General features: G+C 39.1%; 1 protein-coding gene and 1 long non-coding RNA gene across 3 annotated transcripts in view; one reads left to right on the top strand and one right to left on the bottom strand.

Annotated features, from left to right (window-relative positions):
* LOC130931941 (cAMP-dependent protein kinase catalytic subunit alpha-like) overlaps positions 1 to 20,410 on the bottom strand; it is a 32,298-nt gene that overhangs the window by 2,255 nt on the left and 9,633 nt on the right. Inside the window, exons 1-9 of one of the 2 annotated variants that reach the window (XM_057861188.1) lie at positions 17,454 to 18,439; positions 13,313 to 13,374; positions 13,059 to 13,187; positions 12,056 to 12,154; positions 10,367 to 10,449; positions 10,160 to 10,286; positions 9,959 to 10,054; positions 9,764 to 9,886; positions 7,182 to 7,346 (exon numbers count right to left, since the gene is read on the bottom strand). In XM_057861188.1, coding sequence (XP_057717171.1) covers positions 7,182 to 7,346; positions 9,764 to 9,886; positions 9,959 to 10,054; positions 10,160 to 10,286; positions 10,367 to 10,449; positions 12,056 to 12,154; positions 13,059 to 13,187; positions 13,313 to 13,374; positions 17,454 to 17,643 — 1,074 coding nt within the window. In that variant the 5' untranslated portion in view covers positions 17,644 to 18,439. Of the gene's footprint in view, positions 1 to 7,181; positions 7,347 to 9,763; positions 9,887 to 9,958; positions 10,055 to 10,159; positions 10,287 to 10,366; positions 10,450 to 12,055; positions 12,155 to 13,058; positions 13,188 to 13,312; positions 13,375 to 17,453; positions 18,440 to 20,410 lie in introns of those variants that run through there. The other variant, XM_057861189.1, reaches the window with a different exon arrangement.
* LOC130931942 (uncharacterized) lies at positions 1,559 to 3,157 on the top strand. Its single transcript, XR_009067333.1, has 2 exons — positions 1,559 to 2,558; positions 2,665 to 3,157. It is a non-coding gene; the product is annotated as an uncharacterized LOC130931942 (long non-coding RNA).

Here is a 20,410-nt window from a genome sequence, read left to right as displayed (position 1 = left end):
TCCAAAAATGGGCCGGAAAAAAGTATTGGCACCCTTTTCAAAAAAATCATGTGATGGTTCTCTAATTTGTGTAATTAACAGCACCTGTTACTTACCTGTGGCACATAACAGGTGGTGGCAATAACTAAATCAACCTTGCAGTCTGTTAAAATGGATTAAAGTTGACTCAACTTCTTTCCTATGGCCTTGTGTGTACCACATTGAGCATGGAGAAAAGAAGGAAGACAAAAGAACTGTCTGAAGGCTTGAGAAGCAAAATTATGAGGAAGAATGGGCAATCTCAAGGCATCGACAAGTGTAAACAGAAATTGACGAGAGATTTCAACAAAAAAAAATTATGGATGGTGGATAAAGAACCTCAACTGACATCCAAACATGTTCAAGCTGTCCTGCAGACCGAGGGTACAACACTGTCAACCCGTACTATCAGTCGGCGTCTGAATGAAAAGAGACTCTATGGTAGGATACCCAGGAAGACACCACTTCTAACCCAGAGCCATAAAAAAAGCCAGGCTGGAGTTTGCCAAAACTTACCTGAGAAAGCTAAAAACGTTTTGGAAGAATGTTCTCTGGTCAGATGAGACAAAAGTAGAGCTTTTTGGGGAAAGGCATCAACATAGAGTTTGGGAAAAAACGAGGCCTTCCAAGAAAAGAACACGGTCCCCACAGTCAAACATGGCGGAGGTTCCCTGATGTTTTGGGGTTGCTTTGCTACCTCTGGCACTGGACTGCTTGACCGTGTGTATGGTATTATGAAGTCTGAAGACGATTAACAAATTTTGCAGCATAATGTAGGGCCCAGTGTGAGAAAGCAGGACAATGACCCAAAACACACTTCAAAAAGCACTAGAAAATGGTTTGAGAGAAAGCACTGGAGACTTCTAAAGTGGTCAGCAATGAGTCCAGACCTGAATCCCATACGAAACCTGTGGAGAGATCTGAAAATTGCAGTTTGGAGAAGGCACCCTTCAAATCTCAGATACCTGGAGCAGTTGGCCAAAGCAGAATGGTCTAAAGTTCCAGCAGAGCATCGTTAGAAACATAGTGATGGATACCGGAAGCGGCTGTTCGCAGTTATTTTGTCTAAAAGTTGTGCTACCAAGTATTAGGCTAAGGGTGCCCATACTTTTGTACGGTCATTTTTGGAGTTTTGCATAAAATGAAAATGATTCAATTTTGTTTAATTCTCTTTTGTGTTTTTTCATTGCAAGCAAAATAAATGCAGATAGTACTACCAAAGCATTTGTAATTGCAATCATTTTCTGGGAGAAATTGAGCATTATCTGACAGAATTGCAGGGGTGCCAATACTTTTGGCCAGCAGTGTACTCAAGTCTTAACAAGAAGCTCGGGGGAATGTTTTTTTCTGGTTCCAAACTACGAAAATACCTCCATGTGTCAATCAAACAAGCGACTTCAAAGTCCATGTTTAAAACTCATAACAAATCTTTCCCCTTGGCTTTGAACTCAGTATCACTCTGCCCTTGCTTAGGTGATTTGTATTTTTGTGTAGTCAGCTTTTGTTAGTGCACCTTGTTTTAGCTGCAGTTTAACTGGGTGTTATTTGTCCATTTTTTGGCTTTTTTCGTTTTTTTCTGTGTTTAAAAGGAAAAAAAGCATATGAAAAAATACACTAGGGAGCTGATATTTCCTGCAGGATACTAAATCATGTAGAAGTTCGAAATGGCACCATCCGGCAATTTCTAACTTATTGCAAACAGGCTGGGAAGATTTGCACTAAACTCTTGTTATTTTGCCATTTTTTGGCTCATTGACTCCCATTATAAATCATGATTTTTAATATGCTGTAGACCTGATGTTTTATCATGCATTTTCCGTGATTATTGATGCAATCGCTTCTTTGGCGAGTCAAAAACATGCAGATAAAAATTTTTTTGTGTTGACACCCAGAAGTCACTAGATGGAGCCATAGGCCAATACATGAATTTTCTTGCGAAGCTAGCTTCAGATCGGTCAAAAATTAATGCAATAAAGACGGTTGGCTTTACAAAAAAAATGGTGTCAATGTTGTCTGAGCTCACTTTCAGTCTATTTGGGCATGCGTATTTGCAATTTTGCACGTTTGCACAAGACAATAAAAAGGTACTTCCCGGAAATGCAAAAAAACCAAAACAAAAAACCACGTGTTTATTGTTGTCGTTTGAATTTCAACTTTTATTGGTTGGGTGTTTGAATTTCTTTACTCTCATTGGTTCTGGGCATTTTGGGAGTCTCTGTTCTCGCGAGGATCACCATTTTGCATTTCTTCCAACACAACTTATGATCGATGGCGGCGAGAAGTATTTCACCGCAGGACACGATTCGAATGGTGTTAGAAAATCCTGATTCCGACGACGACGACCTTTGTTCGGACGCTTCTTTGGAGAGCCCAGAAGACATTGAACAAATTCTTCCGGACTTTCGATGCCGGAGGAGGACGGCTTTGATGACGAGGATTAGGAAATAGTTGACAACATAACGAGATGAAAGCGGGGAGCAGAAGGCGGGGGCACGGACATGACCACGTTGAGGCGCATGACGAAAATGACGGCGATCGAGGTAATGACGAGAGTGAGTAAGCAAATGTTTTGCATATCAAGGTTTGTCTTGTAAAAGCTGATCAAAGATCAAAGCTGTTATTGTTGCGTGCGCTTGTGCTTTGCAGGCCTGAGGCACATACTCCTGCCGCCGGCGCGCACTCAGGTGGCCAATGTGTGTTTTTTCACATGCCGGACATTTCGTCATGCAGCGCGTTTGTGCTGTTCACGGAGATCTACCCTCGTTTGTGCTGTTCACGGAGATCTACCCTGAGTGGAACGTGAAGAAAAGCTACAAGCGCCGACTATTTCTTGAGGAACTTGGCAAGGCTCTAATTCGGCCAGAAGTCCTAAAACGGGAACCACCGCCTTCTGCCGAAGGCTTGGTTGAGCAGCGAGCTGGACCCCCGTCCAAGCGCAAACAATGTGGCCTTTGCACAAAGCCACTTCGGGCTTCGAACATAATAATAAATAATAATACATTTTATTTATAACGCACTTTACATTTGAACAACAAATCTCAAAGTGCACATCATGAATTGTGTATGTTGTTATTATGTTAACTGTTATATTGTATGTATGTTTTGTAAAATTGTTAACATAAATTCTATCATCAAATCAGTTATTGTCACGTTGTCACAGTCTTGTTCTAAAACAAAAAATCTATTGTTACGACTTTTACTTATCCAATGATGTAATTATGTAATATAAAATATTTTAGTTTGATTTATATATAGCCTATATAGCATAGTTAGTTTTACTATTAGGATAATGCTGCTATTATTGTCCATAGGGGGCCAAAACAAAAAAACTATATGTTTAGATAGGTCTGATGCCACTGAACATTGTGAGTGGTTGAAAATGAAAACATATTCAGAAATAACTTACAGTTATCACACTTCAAAGGAAAAGCCATTTTTTGGACAAAATCACAAGAGTTGAATGTAAATGAGAAAACTGCAATTGTGTAAAAAGTGGGTGTGCATAAAAAAATTGGTTGTTACGACTTGTGGACTTATTCAAGCCTCTAACTATGTGATATGGAATATTCAAATTAGACTTTTGTTTTTTATATATATACAGCATAGTTAGTTTTGCTATTCGGATAATGCTGCTATTATTGTCCATAGGGGGCATTGAAAAATAAAAAAAAAATAAAAAACTTTATATGTGTAGATAGGTCTGACGCCACTGAACATTTTGAGTGGCTGAAAGTGAAAAAATATTCAGAAATGATTTAGTTATCACACTTCAAAGGAAAAGCCATTTTTTGGACAAAATCACAAGAGTTTAGTGTAAATGAGAAAACTGCAAATGTGTAAAAACTGGGCATGCATTAAAAAATCGGTTGTTATGACTTAACGACTTATTCAAGCCTCTAACTATGTGATATGGAATATTCAAATTAGACTTTTGTTTTTTATATATATACAGCATAGTTAGTTTTGCTATTCGGATAATGCTGCTATTATTGTCCATAGGGGGCATTGAAAAATAAAAAAAATAAAAAACTATATATGTGTAGATAGGTCTGATGCCACTGAAGATTTTGAGTGGTTGAAAGTGAAAAAATATTCAGAAATGACTTAGTTATCACACTTCAAAGGAAAAGCCATTTTTTGGACTAAATCACAAGAGTTTAGTGTAAATGACAAAACTGCAAATGTGTAAAAACTGGGCATGCATAAAAAAATCGGTTGTTATGACTTAACGACTCATTCAAGCCTCTAACTATGTGATATGGAATATTCAAATTAGACTTTTGTTTTTTATATATATACAGCATAGTTAGTTTTGCTATTCGGATAATGCTGCTATTATTGTCCATAGGGGGCATTGAAAAATAAAAAAAATAAAAAACTATATATGTGTAGATAGGTCTGATGCCACTGAAGATTTTGAGTGGTTGAAAGTGAAAAAATATTCAGAAATGACTTAGTTATCACACTTCAAAGGAAAAGCCATTTTTTGGACTAAATCACAAGAGTTTAGTGTAAATGAGAAAACTGCAAATGTGTAAAAACTGGGCATGCATAAAAAAATCGGTTGTTATGACTTAACGACTTATTCAAGCCTCTAACTATGTGATATGGAATATTCAAATTAGACTTTTGTTTTTTATATATATACAGCATAGTTAGTTTTGCTATTCGGATAATGCTGCTATTATTGTCCATAGGGGGCATTGAAAAATAAAAAAAAATAAAAAACTTTATATGTGTAGATAGGTCTGACGCCACTGAACATTTTGAGTGGCTGAAAGTGAAAAAATATTCAGAAATGACTTAGTTATCACACTTCAAAGGAAAAGCCATTTTTTGGACAAAATCACAAGAATTTAGTCAAGATAAAATAACGCCCAAGGGTTAAAGAAACACTTGGTAACTTTTCAACCTTTATAAAATATTTTCATAACAGCTGGTTGAATCACAACTGTTTTATATCTTGAGGGGGTCTGTATCACTGTAACCCGCCACACAAAAAAACTACAAATGCGCTGACTGCTTTAGGGCATGCGTCACTTTCCCTTGTTCTCCGTTCGTTATAAAGACGAAAGTTGAGGCGAACGCTTTCGCGCAAACTCCGCAAAGGTGGCAGAGCAACAAAAGACAAAAATTTTTGTCTGAGGAGACAAAAAAGAAAAAAGGGAGGCTACCAGGATAAAAGGACACTCAAGAATAAACATTTGCCCGGCCTTATTCGCTGGTGTGACCTCTAGCCACCCAACCGAACTCGAGTTCGGGTGAGGGAATACGGTAACAAAACCAAATGTTTCTCTTTGTCAACTTCATCATATGCTACTTGCCACATTTACATGGAGCCAAATATTCCAATTACAATCGGAATATTTGTTCAAACCGAATAAATGTGTTCCATATAAACACCTCATTCGGAATGAACAGGCCCAAACCGAATGGAATTTCATTCCGATTCACAGGGGTGGAATATTCCTTTTCCCAAACCGATTAGAAGTAAAATTATATCATGTAAACAGGGAAGCGGAATGGTTTCTGGTTGCGTTCTTTCTGCACATGCTCCGTACTGACGTGGTGACGTCACTTGGTGACGTAAGTAACGTCACTTGCAACATGGCTTCCAAGCACACGCACAGCGCACCCACACAACTTTTTAAATGAACGGCGTGTCATTCTGAAGTTTTGTTTCCACTCGAAAAGTTGAAACAGCAGCTGATCTGACGATCGATCTCCATGTTTTGCAACGTGACGCTTTGTTTTGATTAATCTGTGCATGTCAGACGGCAGTTGTCAAAAGTCCTTTCGGAATAAAGGCAGACACATGTAAACGCTGGATCGGAATGTATGAAGTGACATGTAAACAGCTGATGTGAAATTTCCATTCGGAATGATTTGAATCGGTATGAATAAAAGTCAGCATGTAAACGTGGCTATTGTTTCGTCACAACTCGATTCATTACCTCATAACTGTTCATCCTTCACAAAGAAACAGAAATATCGTTTAATCCATCTATTCTGCAGGCGACCGGGAGATCAGAATTTTACGACACTGTGCGCTGGTCCTCATTGAAAACGCAGTCTTACTTAAGGCAAAACACTACCACTTTTTATCACCTGCGTCGCTAAAATCGAGTAAAACCGAAAAGTTATGTGTTGCTTCAAGTGCTTTGTAAATAATTTTGAGCTGTGTCATCTTTTACTAAAATTAAAAAAAAAAAAGCAACAAGTCTATTTTGATGAATAGACAGTACAGAAATTGTTATGCAAGTTCAGAGCCCTAACACACCATGTACAGTGGTGCCGCGACATACGATCGCTTCGACACATGATCTTTTCGACATCCGACGTAAATTTTGACTCGCCATTTGTTTCTACATCAGACGACGTGCAACAAAATACAACGATTTATGACAGCACCGCAGTTTGTTTTCCCGCAAGACGGACGCACGGCAGATTTTCTTGTGAGAGCAATCACATGGGTTCCAAAAATGTTCGTGCAGGTGGTGAAAAAAAGGAAAAAGGTGAACCTTTCCATTGTAATGAAGATGGAAATGATAGAAAATATGAGTGTGGTGTGCCCGTCTGTGAACTGGCTCGACAATACGGCCGTAGGATGCCTACAATCTCAACAGTCCTTCTCCGACCTCTGTTCGCGAGTCTTTATAAGTTGACAATTATTATGATTGTAAGATCACCCAAAAAATCGCCAACTTCGTCAGATTTTTAATCATTTATTTCATAACTTGTGCAACACAACATGCCAACTGTCCACCGCAGCTGAACATCAAAAGAAAGTAAAAGGTCTCTCTCACTCTCGCGCTGGCACCTCAGCCACGTGGTGCGCTCAGCTACACCACGCAAAACACATCCGCCACATTAGAACCACATTCGTTACATTATTACAGGTATTATTACTATTATTATTACAATTTTTATTCATAATTTATTTGTTTTGCTCTGTGTAATTGCTATTTGCAATAGTGCCAGCAGCATTTAGTGTAGGTTTTCGGGCTGTGGAACCAACTAATGGAATTATAATGTATTCTTATGGAGAATCCTGCTCGACATACAACCATTTCGACTTACAAACAAGGTCCTGGAACGAATTATCTTTGTATGTAGAGGTACCACTGTATTCGTAATGTGGTTTCTTCCCACCAATGGCTCACCTTCCTCTGGTAGATGGCGATCCAGTCGGTGGTAGCGAACCACCTGTGGCCCTTGATGTCATTGACACCATTCCTGAGGTTGCCAAAGCGCTTCGTCAGGTCCACCTGCAGAAGGTTTCTTAACATGTCCTTCAGGTCCGAGCAGAAGTGAGAGGGGAAGCGAACCTGGAAATAGGGAGGTGTGCTGTCAATAAGGGTGAAACGGTACATGTATTTGCATTTAACAGTTTCGGTTCGGGGTGCTCGGTAGAGGCGTGTGAAATTTCCGATTCTTAGATTATCCGCGATTCGGCCGTGGAAGATTAGAGAACGATTCACAAACATCCAAATTCCGATTATTGAATTATACCAGGTAAAACGGAAGTAAAACACAGTCAGCGTGGTCTTTGGGACGCAATGAGGAACGGACCGAGAGTAAATATCCTGTTCAACTCATGCCGCTTGATAAAAAAAACAATCATACCTGACTGCGGCCGACAGCCGCTACAAACAACGCCCAGTTGCTAGTTGCTACAAACATACGGCTACAGTAGACATCATATATATGTAGAAGTAGACGCAAAATGACAGACGACGGCGGTGTTAGAAAATGTATTATTAAACCGAGATGCGAAATGACAGACTTTCCGGCGTTAGTAAACAGCCGCCATCTTAAACCAGTACTAAAGCAGTGACTTTTCTAGAAGGCTCTGTTGTAACGAACCTAATTAACTTTTTATCTAAAATACTCCTAAATCGGCAGAATCTTGTCTTGAATCTATCTTTAAATGATGAAATAGTTTTAAAACTTTGACAAAAGTAGACAGACGGGACATCATGAAATAACGGGAGCAATTTTAAAAACTAACAGTTGATTCACAACATTAAATTAATTGAATGTGGTTTAAAGCTGCTGATAACGAATGGGGACTGGAGTATTTTATTTACTGTTATTTTTGTATTTGTTTACTGTTATATGCTAACTTGATACTGAAATAGTAGTTTGGTTTAGCCTGAGAGGATTTTTGAACAATTTTGGAACTAATGTACAAAACATTAAAAAAAAAAAAAAAAAAAAGGAAGCGGGTGCATCAATAATCGTTTTATAATTGAATCGGAGCCTCTGAATCGTAATCGTGATTGAATTGTTAGGTGCCCAAAGATTCCTAGCTCGAGTGCTCGGTTCGGAACGGAGGCGTACCGAATGTGTTTCTGACGTAACGTAACCCTTACTTTTCGAGGCTGTGAGTCGATCGGGTTACAGTTTCTTTGTGTAGATTATATTTACTCCGTCTTCTCTACTATAATGAGGACCAACACGGTAGGACAGTATAACCCAGAAACGTCAACGGCGCGACAACGTGGCCGCCGCGAGAACGCACTGAAACGCGGGCGTTAAAGTCAATCAGCCAATGCACACTAGTCGCAGTGCGCCCGCATGTTAGACGCGTCCCAGAAGCGGTTCAACGTGACGCACGAGAAAAGAACGGCAGAGTTTATTATTTGACGCGCGACACGGCCCTTCTGCGTCAATACTACTAGCTAGGATCGGGCAGACCGGAAGTCACTCGTGTAAAAATACGGTGGATCCGGTCGATTTTCAAACTAATATACAATCGTAACCCACTTTTTGAGTCCATCAGATCTCTTGAGTGGTAGATCAGGACACAGTTGACTTGTCTTTGTTGATTTACTGCCGTCTTCTCTGCTATAATAATAACCAACACGGCCCCGTGTTCAATACAAAACCCTCCTACCACAACAAAACAAGTAGGAACTAATATTCACATAGGAACTAAAGTTATACAACATAAAATATACAATATAAATGAATACTACATCACATTTGTAAAATATAAACACATAATAAATAATAGCCCATTTAGATAAAATAAATTGAAATGAGCTAAAACGCCTGTAATTAAATAATAAGAATAATACACAGATCCTGCTTACACAATTAAATGTATTAATTTCTGTGTGGCGCTTTAACTTGAGAAAATCCACCAATAAAGCTTTTGAAAACCGTTCATAAGAAAAAAAATGATTCATTGAGGCATTTCATTTGTAAAATACATGTTAAAATCTTTGTCATTAGGATTGCTTTTCTCCTTAGCACAGGACTTCTTTTTTCTTCTTTCTTTCAGAAACAAAGCTGACCAATACGCGGGGTCTGAAAAGCAAATTGTTGTTGGATTATTATCTTTAAATACCCACTACTTTTTGAGCAGAATTCTAGCTTTGTATAGGCTAATGTTCCTATTGTTGAAAGCACAAAAGTGTGTAATAAACAACTAGCACATTTATATTTTGCATTTTGTTTTCTTACTGTACCGAAAATGAACCGAACCGTGACCTCAAAACCGAGGTACGTACCGAACTGAGATTTTTGTGTACCGTTACACCCCTAGCTGTCAAGTATTTTTGGATTCTTTTTTGCTTTTGCTGACAATCTTTTCTCACTAAGCTAGTGCTACTTTCCTATTCTGCAATGATATTTAGAGAGTGCCATCAATTCACACATAGCTCCTATACGTAACGTAACCACATAGAAGCCTCATTTCGATGCTAGGCTGCACACAGGAAAACCGCAATGAACTAACCTTCCCTGATACAATCTTCTCATATATTTGGATGGGTTGGTCTGCAAAGAAGGGCGGGTAGCCAGCAGCCATCTCATATATGAGTACGCCGAGAGCCCACCAGTCCACAGCTTTATTGTAGCCCTAAAAACATTAAATTAAAAGGCGGTGAGGAATTTTCAAATACAGCTTCGAGAATAATGGTCAAACACTTACTTTACTGAGAATGATCTCTGGTGCCAGATACTCTGGAGTCCCACAAAGCGTCCAGGTTCGACCTTTGACTCTTTTTGCAAAGCCAAAGTCCGTAACCTGCGGAAGTGAAAAGTAGTCTCAGTTTACAAAAAAAAAAAAAAAAAAGAAAAAAGAAAAAAAAGATATCTTAGAAGATTAAGCAAAAGTGTCAAATAGGCTTGCCTGTATGTAACCCTGATGATCGATAAGCAGGTTCTCTGGCTTTAGATCTCTGTAAATTAGATCCAATGAATGAAGGTACTCGAAGGTCAGTACAATCTGCGCTGCGTAGAAGCGGGCATGTGGTTCACTGCGAAAAATTACAATCATATAAAGTATACATAGAAAAACAACAACCAGGAGAAATTTTCAGGACAAACCTCACCCTACCTGAATCTACCGATTCTCCTCAAGTGGGAGAACATTTCGCCTCCGGGCACATACTCCATTATCATATAGAGATTACTGTTGTCCTGTTGGTAGACGTGCAAAAGGCTTAACATTGGGGCTGTCCCAAACGACAGCCGACTATTTTTACGATTAGTCGACTAATTTAATAATATGTATACATACCTGTATATTTTCATTCATTTTCCATGCCGCTTTTATATACCAGTATATTATACACACATATATATATATATATATATATATATATATATATATATATTTTTTTTTAAACTAATTTAGAAATGAAATTTTTGTTGACACTTATTAATTCACAAAAACATTTTGGAACACTTAAATTCTTTATTAAAGTAGAAATAAACATGTAAATAACAATAAATCTCAAATAAACAATGAGGTCAAATGCTGATAGCATTAACTAGTGCAAAAGAATTCAATGTAAACAGATTCAGAACACTGACTTCGCCTTTCCAACATGATTCAAAACATTTCTTAAAATAAAATATCTAGCATCAATATTATAGTATACTACTATATATAATAGTATTATAATAATTTTTCATTGACAATCACGTTTTTCATAAAGGGTGTCATTTTAAAGCTATTCTTGGTGTAGAATCTGAATTCTGCAGTATGTGGGATTAACTCCAGAAATCGTTATTCATATGACGAACATGGCATGCTTTTATTTTGAAATGTTCACCGGAAGTACGTTTGCTAAATCGCTAACTGTAAGCTTTACACTCCGCAAAAAAAAAAAAAAAAAAACACTTGTCGTCTTGCATGTCGTGCCAGTAATAGATTTTTTTTCTTTCATTTTTTCCGTTTGCAAATGCTGTTAACCAGCGATTTTTCTTGTTTGAAGTGTCAGTTTTTAACCGCAAGTTTGCATTTTGGAGAAGAATGCCAATATTTTATAGCAGGCTAAAGTAGGTTGTCTTTTTTTCCCATTAGCCTCAATGTAGCAATGCTAACGTTTACAATGTTTAATATACATGTGTTTCCTTATTTTATATGTCTGAACTTTAATTCTACGGCGTGTTGATGACCAATAATTATCTGTGAAAGGAACTGGAAGCTCATATGCCATCAACACGCACGCACAAATGTATGCATTGCATGCACGCACGCGGCGATAGAACACAGCCCTGAAAATTATCGCCCTCAATTTTATTTTACGTGGGATAAATGGACTCATTTCATATCGCGACAGGCTTAGTAACTTCAATAAAACATGTCGTAAGTTAGTTAGATGGACTTACGATCTGCCAGCTTGTTGTCTCCTGTCTTCCAAAATTACAACTGGGTGACTGCGCTTTAGGTGTTCAGCCAAGCTTGGCATTGAAGAGACAGGACACAACAGTGTACCCTCCTGTGTTTCGTTGAAATAAGTCAATGTTTTGGCCACTCTGATGCGCTTTTTTTGCTTTGTGCCGCTTTCCCTGCTTGCATACCGAGCGTCTGACATTCTCAACTTTCCATGCTTATATTTTTTCAACCCTTCATTAACAGTCGACGGGATGTTGTGCTCGTCGACGCATTTATGTCATATATGACGTCGACTGATGTCGACTAGTCGGTACAGCTCTACTTAACATGATGCCAAATAAGTGAAGTAAAACCCAAAGGAGCCCGGACAGTCTACTCAAAAAGATGCAGTGTTATGCAAACCTTGAAAGAGTGCTCTAGTCGCACGAGGAAGGGAAAGTTCACTGCCTGCAGGATGCGTTTCTCATTCAGGGTGTGCTCAATCTGCTTCAGTTTTACCACCTGAAAGATGCCATAAGTTAGGATTTCTTTAAAAATATGATTTCAAAAAAGTCGCCATCAGACAGTACAGTGTTTTGACATGTAAACTTGCTAGTAAACCATATGGGTGTAAATCACCAATTTCTTGACAATACGAGATCAAATTCTTTGGGTGACAATACGATATTTCCGATATTACAAAGTCTTCCATAATTATATTCAAGGGCCTTCGACCAATTTGTCATATGTTATGTAAACATGGGTGTACATAATATATAATCGAAACATTGAAATTGCTTATGTATACATGGGTGTACATAAACAATTTTGATGTTCTTGACAACTTTTTTTAGCTGGAACACTTTGGACAGGGTTTAACAAAAAAGCATATTTAAAAGATGACAATGTTAATTAATATTATGCGTTTCGACGGATATGATTGGATCGTTGTTCAACCAATGCATGTATTGATCCATATTTGTTACACCCCAAGTGAACCACATATAAAAGTTATAGAAAACACCTTTTGGCTAGACACTTCGTGCTACGTACGGCTATTGGAGAAACATACTGTAACGGACCTAGGAAGTGAAGCGGGTTTAGTCTGGGTCTCAGACCGAGAAAAGAAGAAGACAGAGACAGATTTAACGGGTAAAGAAACTATAAAGTGTGTGTGCCTTTTTTCTTCAGTATTTTTTTACCTGTTTCGAGTGTATTAGCGTTTACGTGATGTACGCCGGTGGCAAGACTGACATCACGTTCGTCACACAATGGGTGTGCTTGTAAGTGGTGTAATTTTTGTGTTTAATTTTCTCTGTCATCAAAGGTCTAAGATTTCCACGATTTGCATACTTAAATACTTTAGTGCAACTGTCTTTTACATGAAAATCATTTATACTAGGTCTTGTCTATTGCTTTAACTTACCTTTTGTTTGTCAAGTATCTTCATGGCAAAATGCTGGCCTGACTCTTTGTGCTTGACCAGCATGACTCTGCCAAAGGAGCCGGTGCCTAATGTCTTGATACGCTCAAAGTGGTCCAATCCGGCAGTTTGCTGAGGACACCAAAGAAAATGTCAAGAGGCCAGTATAGGCGAGAGGTGGTTTATACTATGGACTGCAATCACACTCACAATTTCACACATATTTACTCTTCAATGACAGCCAAATCTTGTCTTACCTGTGCTGGATTCTCCCATTTCTTTAGAAAATCTTCTTTGGCTTTGGCAAGAAATTCCTTCACTGTGATGGGAACACAAACAACATTTAACTCAGGAGAACTGGCAAGGAATGATCATGTGCCAATGACGGCGATAGATGTCTGTCATGGCTAATGCCATTCAATGATTTAACACCACTGATGGATTGTTTCCCATCATGCAATGACAAAGCACGGGATCCTTTCAGAGTACATTGATTGACATCAATTACCACTTCTAACGAATTTATCACTGCAGTGCGAACAAAAATCAGACCGGAGCAGTTTAACTGAGCAGTACTAGTTCCTGCCCTTCCACTATGTACACAGCGGCCAAGTTTAATCCCGTCGCACGAGTTTCCCTTTCAATATAATTGTGGGTTGAAGGGCGACTAGTGTACATTAGGGGTGTGACAAAATATCCAAATGGTGATATATCGTGACATTTTGCATCCCAAAAGTTATTGATATGCGCATGCCAAGAATCGAGATATCGTTTTAAAATGGTGTCAATGTTAAAAAAAAAAAATAAATAAAAAAGGAACCAAGTAGTTGTTACCAAAATCTTCCACCATAATAGTGTCTCAGTTAACTCTATGGCGGCAATTGACGCCACTCGATGCCCAATCCGTTTCAGATTTTCGGCGCATTTACAGGTCACTTTCGTTTCACTCAATCAAATACTTTACCTAATTCAGCGTCACTTTAGCTGCCAACTAGCTGCCGTTTCTGGAACCCTGCCTCAACATCCAGTGAACAAAATGCCAAAGAAAAGGAAGATATACTAGTCCTTATAAAAAAATTAGCATATTGTGATAAAGTTCATTATTTTCTGTAAAGTACCGATAAACATTAGACTTTCATATATTTTAGATTCATTACACACAACTGAAGTAGTTCGAGCCTTTCATTGTTTTAATATTGAGGATTTTGGCAAAAAAGTCAAGAAAAAACAAAAATCCCTATCTCAAAAAATTAGCACATCATGAAAAGGTACTCTAAAAAAGCTACTAACCTAATCAGAATCAACGAATTAACTCAAAACCCCTGCGAAAGATTCCTGAGGCTTTTAAAAACTCACAGCCTGGTTTATTACTCAAAACCGCAATCATGGGCAAGACTGCCGACTTGATTGCTGTCCAGAAGGCCATCATTGACACCCTGAAGCAAGAGGCTTAGACACAGAAAGAAATTTCTGAGTGAATAGGCTGTTCCCAGAGTGCTGTATCAAGGCACCTCAGTGGGAAGTCTGTGGGAAGGAAAAAGTGTGGCAGGAAACGCTGCACCACCAGAAGAGGTGACCGCATCCTAAGAAAGATTGTGGAGAAGGGCCGATTACAGACCCTGGAGGGACCGGCAGAAACAGTGGACTGAGTCTGGAGTAGAAACATCTAGAGTCACCGTGCACAGGAGTGTGCTGCAAATGGGCTACAGGTGCTGCATTCCCCAGGTTAAGCCACTTTTGAACCTGAAACAGCGGCAGAAGCACCTGACCTGGGCTACAGAGAAGCAGCACTGGACTGTTGCTCAAATTTCGCATGTCATTCGGAAATAAAGGTGCCAGAGTTTGGAGGAAGACTGTGAAGAAGGAAATGCAAAAATGCCTGAAGTCCAGTGTCAAGTACCCACAGTCAGTGATGGTCTGGGGTGCCATGTCAGCTGCTGGTGTTGGTCTACTGTGTTTTATCAAGGGCGGGGTCAATGCAGCTAGCTATCAGGAGATTTTGCAGCACTTAATGCTTCCATCTGCTGAAAAGCCTTATGGAGATGAAGATTTCATTTTTCAGCAGGACCTGGCACCTGCTCACAGTGCCAAAACCACTGGTAAATGGTTTACTGACCATGGCATTACTGTGCTCAATTGGCCTGTCAACTCTCCTGACCTGAACCCCATAGAAAATCTGTGCAATATTGTGAAGAGAAAGTTGAGAGACACCTAGACCAAACACTGTGGATGAGCTTAAGGCCGCTATCGAAGCATCCTGGGCCTCCATTACACCTCAGCAGAGCCACAGGCTGATTGCCTCCATGCCACGCCGCATTGAAGCAGTCATTTCTGCAAAAGGATTCCCGACCAAGTATTGAGTGCATAGCTGACATAATTAATTGAAGGTTGACTTTTTTTGTATTAAAAAAAAAACAACACTTTTTTGTATTGGTCGGGTGAAATATTTTTTGAGATAGGGATTTTTGATCTTTGTTTTTTCTTGACTTTTTTGCCAAAATCAGCAATATTAAAATGAAAGGCTTGAACAACTTCAGTTGTGTGTAATGAATGTAAAATATGTGAAAGTCTAATGTTTATCAGTACATTACAGAAAATAATGAACTTTATCACAATATGCTAATTTTTTGAGATGGACTAGTAGATAAATAGGTCTACGAGAATACAGTTGTAGCCCATTGTTTTTTTTGGTTTTCAGCAGTTCTCCCGAGGCACGGAGTATGTCGGGTTACAGATAACTTATTATTTTGAGAATTATCGTTTTTCTCACTGCTATGTTCACTTTAAAGAGAGTTCTACATAGGAACTAATATTACTAGGGCTACAACTAACGATTATTTTCACAATCGATTAGTCGGACGATTAATTGGATAAATGTCACTTTTTCAATTACCCTCACAATTGACCTTGAAGTTGTTTTGGGAATGTTGTAAGTAACAATGAAGAAAAAATGGATGACAATTTCCTTCAAAAATATTTTATTACAGCTTCCTGACTTCACTTATTAAGAAGCTAGTTCAGACAGCAAGATGTTCGAAAATTGGCATAAAATTTGAATTGCTGTTTTCCAAAGTAAAACCAGATTCTTGTTCATGTCCTACTTTGACTTGACAAAAATAAGATGAAGAAATCTGATAATATTTACAACCGAGAAGTTATATGTATGTTCGAATTTGAAGAATTTAGACAAGTTTAAGGGGAAGAAGGTCCTAAACGATTAATTGGTTATCAAAATAGTTGCCAATTAATCGATTATGTGTTGCACCTCTAAATATTACACATGTCAAATTTAACAGAATCCTGCATTGTGTTTGTAAATACACAATAACAGTAATGTCCCAGATAAATAAAATAGAAATGAACCATAATGCTTGTAATTAAATCAAAAGAATTGCTACATAACGTTTACAAGTCATAATACATATTACGGTGTAAACATCGTAATATTATGAGAACAATGTCGTACACTGTAACATTACGAGCCTAAGTCGTAATACGATGAGAAAAAAGTCATAATATTACGAGATTAGTTTTACATCATGTCAACTGCTTTTGGCGACTGGTATAGGGCAAGCAAGGCGTTGCAGTGCGACGATTTAATTTTGTTATGAACGCAGCTCTAGAGGACGCATCAGTATGGAAAACACACAAGCAACACTGGGTTCACGCATCATTATCGGCTGGCCCAAGACACGCCTGTGGACATATTCCCACAGCGTGACATCACACAGTATCATATGCAGAAGTACATTTTTCCTCACTCCTTATCTTTATGGGCCGAATCACAGTTCTCGACAGGAATGAACAGGGCGATAACCAGTCCTTCCTCATTCCTTTTTAGCATCCATTTAAAAACTACATTGCAGCGGATGGACTTCTAGTAACAAAGCGTTGGATAAAATCAAGGCATCAAAAGGGCAACTAGACTAACTTTTGCAGGGCACAGTTTGAAAAGTAGCGGAAAGCTACAGCGTATCGAGCCTTTCAAGATCATTTGGGATTGTCGGAATAATCGATGTTGAACAACTGCCTGCGGCCAAATCGGCGCGCACGGCCAGTCAGCTGATGGAGGTGCAGTCTCCAACTTGCATCAACCATTGACAAGCAGTCCCCATTTTGACTCTCAAACTACAATGCTGAAGACAATTTGGACAACGTGTTGAATATAAACACACAAAATTCAGGTAAATCGATGGCAAAAATCTCCAAAAAACAACAAACAATAGTCGCAACATCAGACGAGAGAGAGCAGGGATTACATAAACATCCTAATGAGAGCAAAACAAACTGATGGGGTGGGGAAAAAAATCTTGGGAAGGTTGCTCACTTTCCTGTTAATAATTGAATTATTGAGCTCAACAGTCCAAAAAAGATGTGCTTCCTCTCCGTATTTCTCACCATCAGGGATGGCTACGAGCACCTCCGCCGCCTCCGCTGAACGCGAGCCGGATTCCGAGGAGCGCGAGCCGGATTCCGAGGAGCGCGAGCCAGATTCCGAGGAGCGCGAGCCAGATTCCGAGGAGCGCGAGGACTCCTTTGACGACTCTCTCTTGCTAGCGTGCCTCCTGGAGCTCTTCCGGTCACACATGAGTGCGGCAGTCTCTCCACTTCTTTCAGACTTGGCCTCAAGGCTGGTGACTCATGGCCCACGCATCCCAACGTCTCCAGGCTCCACGTTCAATCCCGTTAAACGCCGTTTGTTATCGTTGCTCACTTGAATCAACTGGACCCTTGTTTGGTTTGTATCAATATTTATTCTGTACACAAAGTTCTCCCCTGCTGTTCCCCCTCACATCAAACGAGCAGGGATCCATATTGATCTACACATGATCATCAAGGGGGAGGGGCCTAGCAGGTATACAGTATCTAGCCACACCAGTATAAAAGCGTAAGAAATGGAAAGAGGTGAAATGAACCAATCAATTGACATGTGAGCAACTTTAAATTGGAGACATTTGGTTTAAAAATTGTCACGAGACAATACAAAATACAGCAGAGTCAGTACAATGCCAGGGCTCAATTGATCACACCCATCAATCCCCAATTGTCCCTTGGGCCTCGTTTGACCGATTCTGACGCAGGAACAGTGGGATGATATTGGGATGAGTCCATTAACATTTAAAGGGTGGAAGTTCACAAAATTGCAGATGGGGTCTGTAGGGAAGCAAATTTTACTTTATTTTTACTAAATTTTTGTTTAGTGTTTATATGCAAATTTGTTCCATAATCTGTCGAGAACCATTTTTAAATTTGGTTGAAGGCAAGGATTTAAGAATATATATTTGACTTGACAATTACTTACAATTAATTCAACTATCTGAACATTCCCTCACAACAAGAGGCCAGATGATACCAAAATTACATTAAAAAAAAAAACATAATTACATATAAATTAGATTTCAATAAAATTCCAAAATATACAGTGAACAAAAGTACACCTCTTGAAATATATTTTAAAATGTTATAAATATGCATGCATAATTGTCACTAAATGACCTCTAGCGGTGTGCCAATACATCGATTATTAAATTCGAGATTCGACACGTGACAATTCGATCACGATTCATAAATTTTCAAAAACTATGATTTTCCCTAATTTAATGACAGCCGTTGCGAGCGGAACAAAATTCAAGACATGTCTGGTGCCCAGACACCTTAAGGCAGTACTTCTCAAATAGTGGGGCGCGCCCCCCTGGGGGGGCGCAGAGCGATGCCAGGGGGGGCGCATGTGACCTCGGGGAACATGTTTTTTTTGTTTTTTTTTTGCCATACTGGAATAAAGTGTACTTGCACATCCACTCAGTAGGTGGCAGTGGCGCTCTCATTTTCAGAGTGCGCGCAGTATTTCTGAACTAAGGAAGAGCACTCAGCAGTCAGCACACACAGACAACAGATATGAAGAGCTGTGTGCCACCGCCGTTTACGAAAGCCGTTTTCCGACCGGACTCACTCACGCAGCGACCCACTGTCTTGTCCGGTTCTCACGTCGAAGCCCGAGAAGTGCCATTTTCGGCTTGGGATCGTCACGACGACCGCCCTCACCTACGGTTCTACCTCGGCCGCCGTGAATGCGCTTTTTTCGTGCCGTTTGCCTTTTAGCTTTGACTTTTAATACAGTGGGTGATGATGAAAGACCACTGTTTACTGTGTCTAAAAATAATTATAGCAGACAGCCAGAAGCCAAATCAATTAAGACGCCACTTAAAGACATTAGACCCCAATCTCATTGTTAAGCCGCTTGATTTTTTTCAGTGAAAACGTGCCGAATATTGCCAACAATCGTCCTGCTTTGTCAGTGTTATATCAGTAAGCCAGTGAGCATAGTTAGCATGCTAATTGCAAAATAACTCCACACCATTGCAAAGGAGGTAAATACTGTGAGCAGCAAAAATAAAAACTCCTGTCCAAGGACACTTTTTTCTTCTTCTTTTATTCAGATTTGTTTTTTTGGTCAAATTTTTTGGCACATTGTCCTCATGAGTGAATGTTTCTAATCAATTTTAATTTGTTATTATTTACTGATTTTATTACATTTTATTTTTCTGTATCAAATGGTCAAAAATGTACCTTGAGTGTATTTTTTAGTTTGGATGTGAATTTTTTTTTTTTTTTAATTCAGGCAAATTGATGCACGTCAAGTCTTCTCTGTTACAAACAAAACAATGTTAATAAAGTTATACTTTATTATAAGTTGATCTATGTTACTTTTTTTCTTTATTAGAAAAAAAGGACACAATGTTAGGCACATGCGTATTTATAATAGTAATTTTGTAGACAAATGATACTATTTACAGTGGCGGCAGAGAGTTTGGGGGGGCGCAAAACATTTACGTCTTCCTTGGGGGGGCGTGACAGAAAATAATTGAGAAGCACTGCCTTAAGGGATGCACAAGGTGAGGATGGCAGCAGCGGAAGTTACTGAGTGAGAGATTTACTTCTGTACAAAAGACTTGAAAATAAATTTGTGTATGAGACAGGCAAGCTCTGGGTGGTCGGGCTTTGGGTCCTCTTCTGCGCGCAAGTTATTTTTTAGACCGAAAGGGAAAGAGATACTTCACTGCTCCTTGCCTTTGAGTTGTCCAGCAGTAGTTTCAAGTCATGTTAATTTAAAAATGTCCTGAGTGTGTTGCTAAGTTCAGTGTGCGTCTATAAGAGGTGAGTACGCGAACCATCCTGTCCTGTTTAGACTTTATAGTTGTTGTTTTTGAGATTTTAACAGTTCGCGCCGAGCGCTAAGCTAATTACCGAACTCACTAACGTGTATTTGCATGTCCATTTATTCGCTGGCGTACAAGATACTCCATATGCAGAACGTGTAAAACCAGGATTAAGTCCATCTGTAACACTACAAACAT

Source organism: Corythoichthys intestinalis, chromosome 16, assembly GCF_030265065.1.
Source record: "Corythoichthys intestinalis isolate RoL2023-P3 chromosome 16, ASM3026506v1, whole genome shotgun sequence".
Classification (NCBI taxonomy): Eukaryota; Metazoa; Chordata; class Actinopteri; order Syngnathiformes; family Syngnathidae; genus Corythoichthys; species Corythoichthys intestinalis.
Note: the sequence above shows the minus strand (reverse complement) of the source record. Positions and strands in the feature narration are given on the sequence as shown.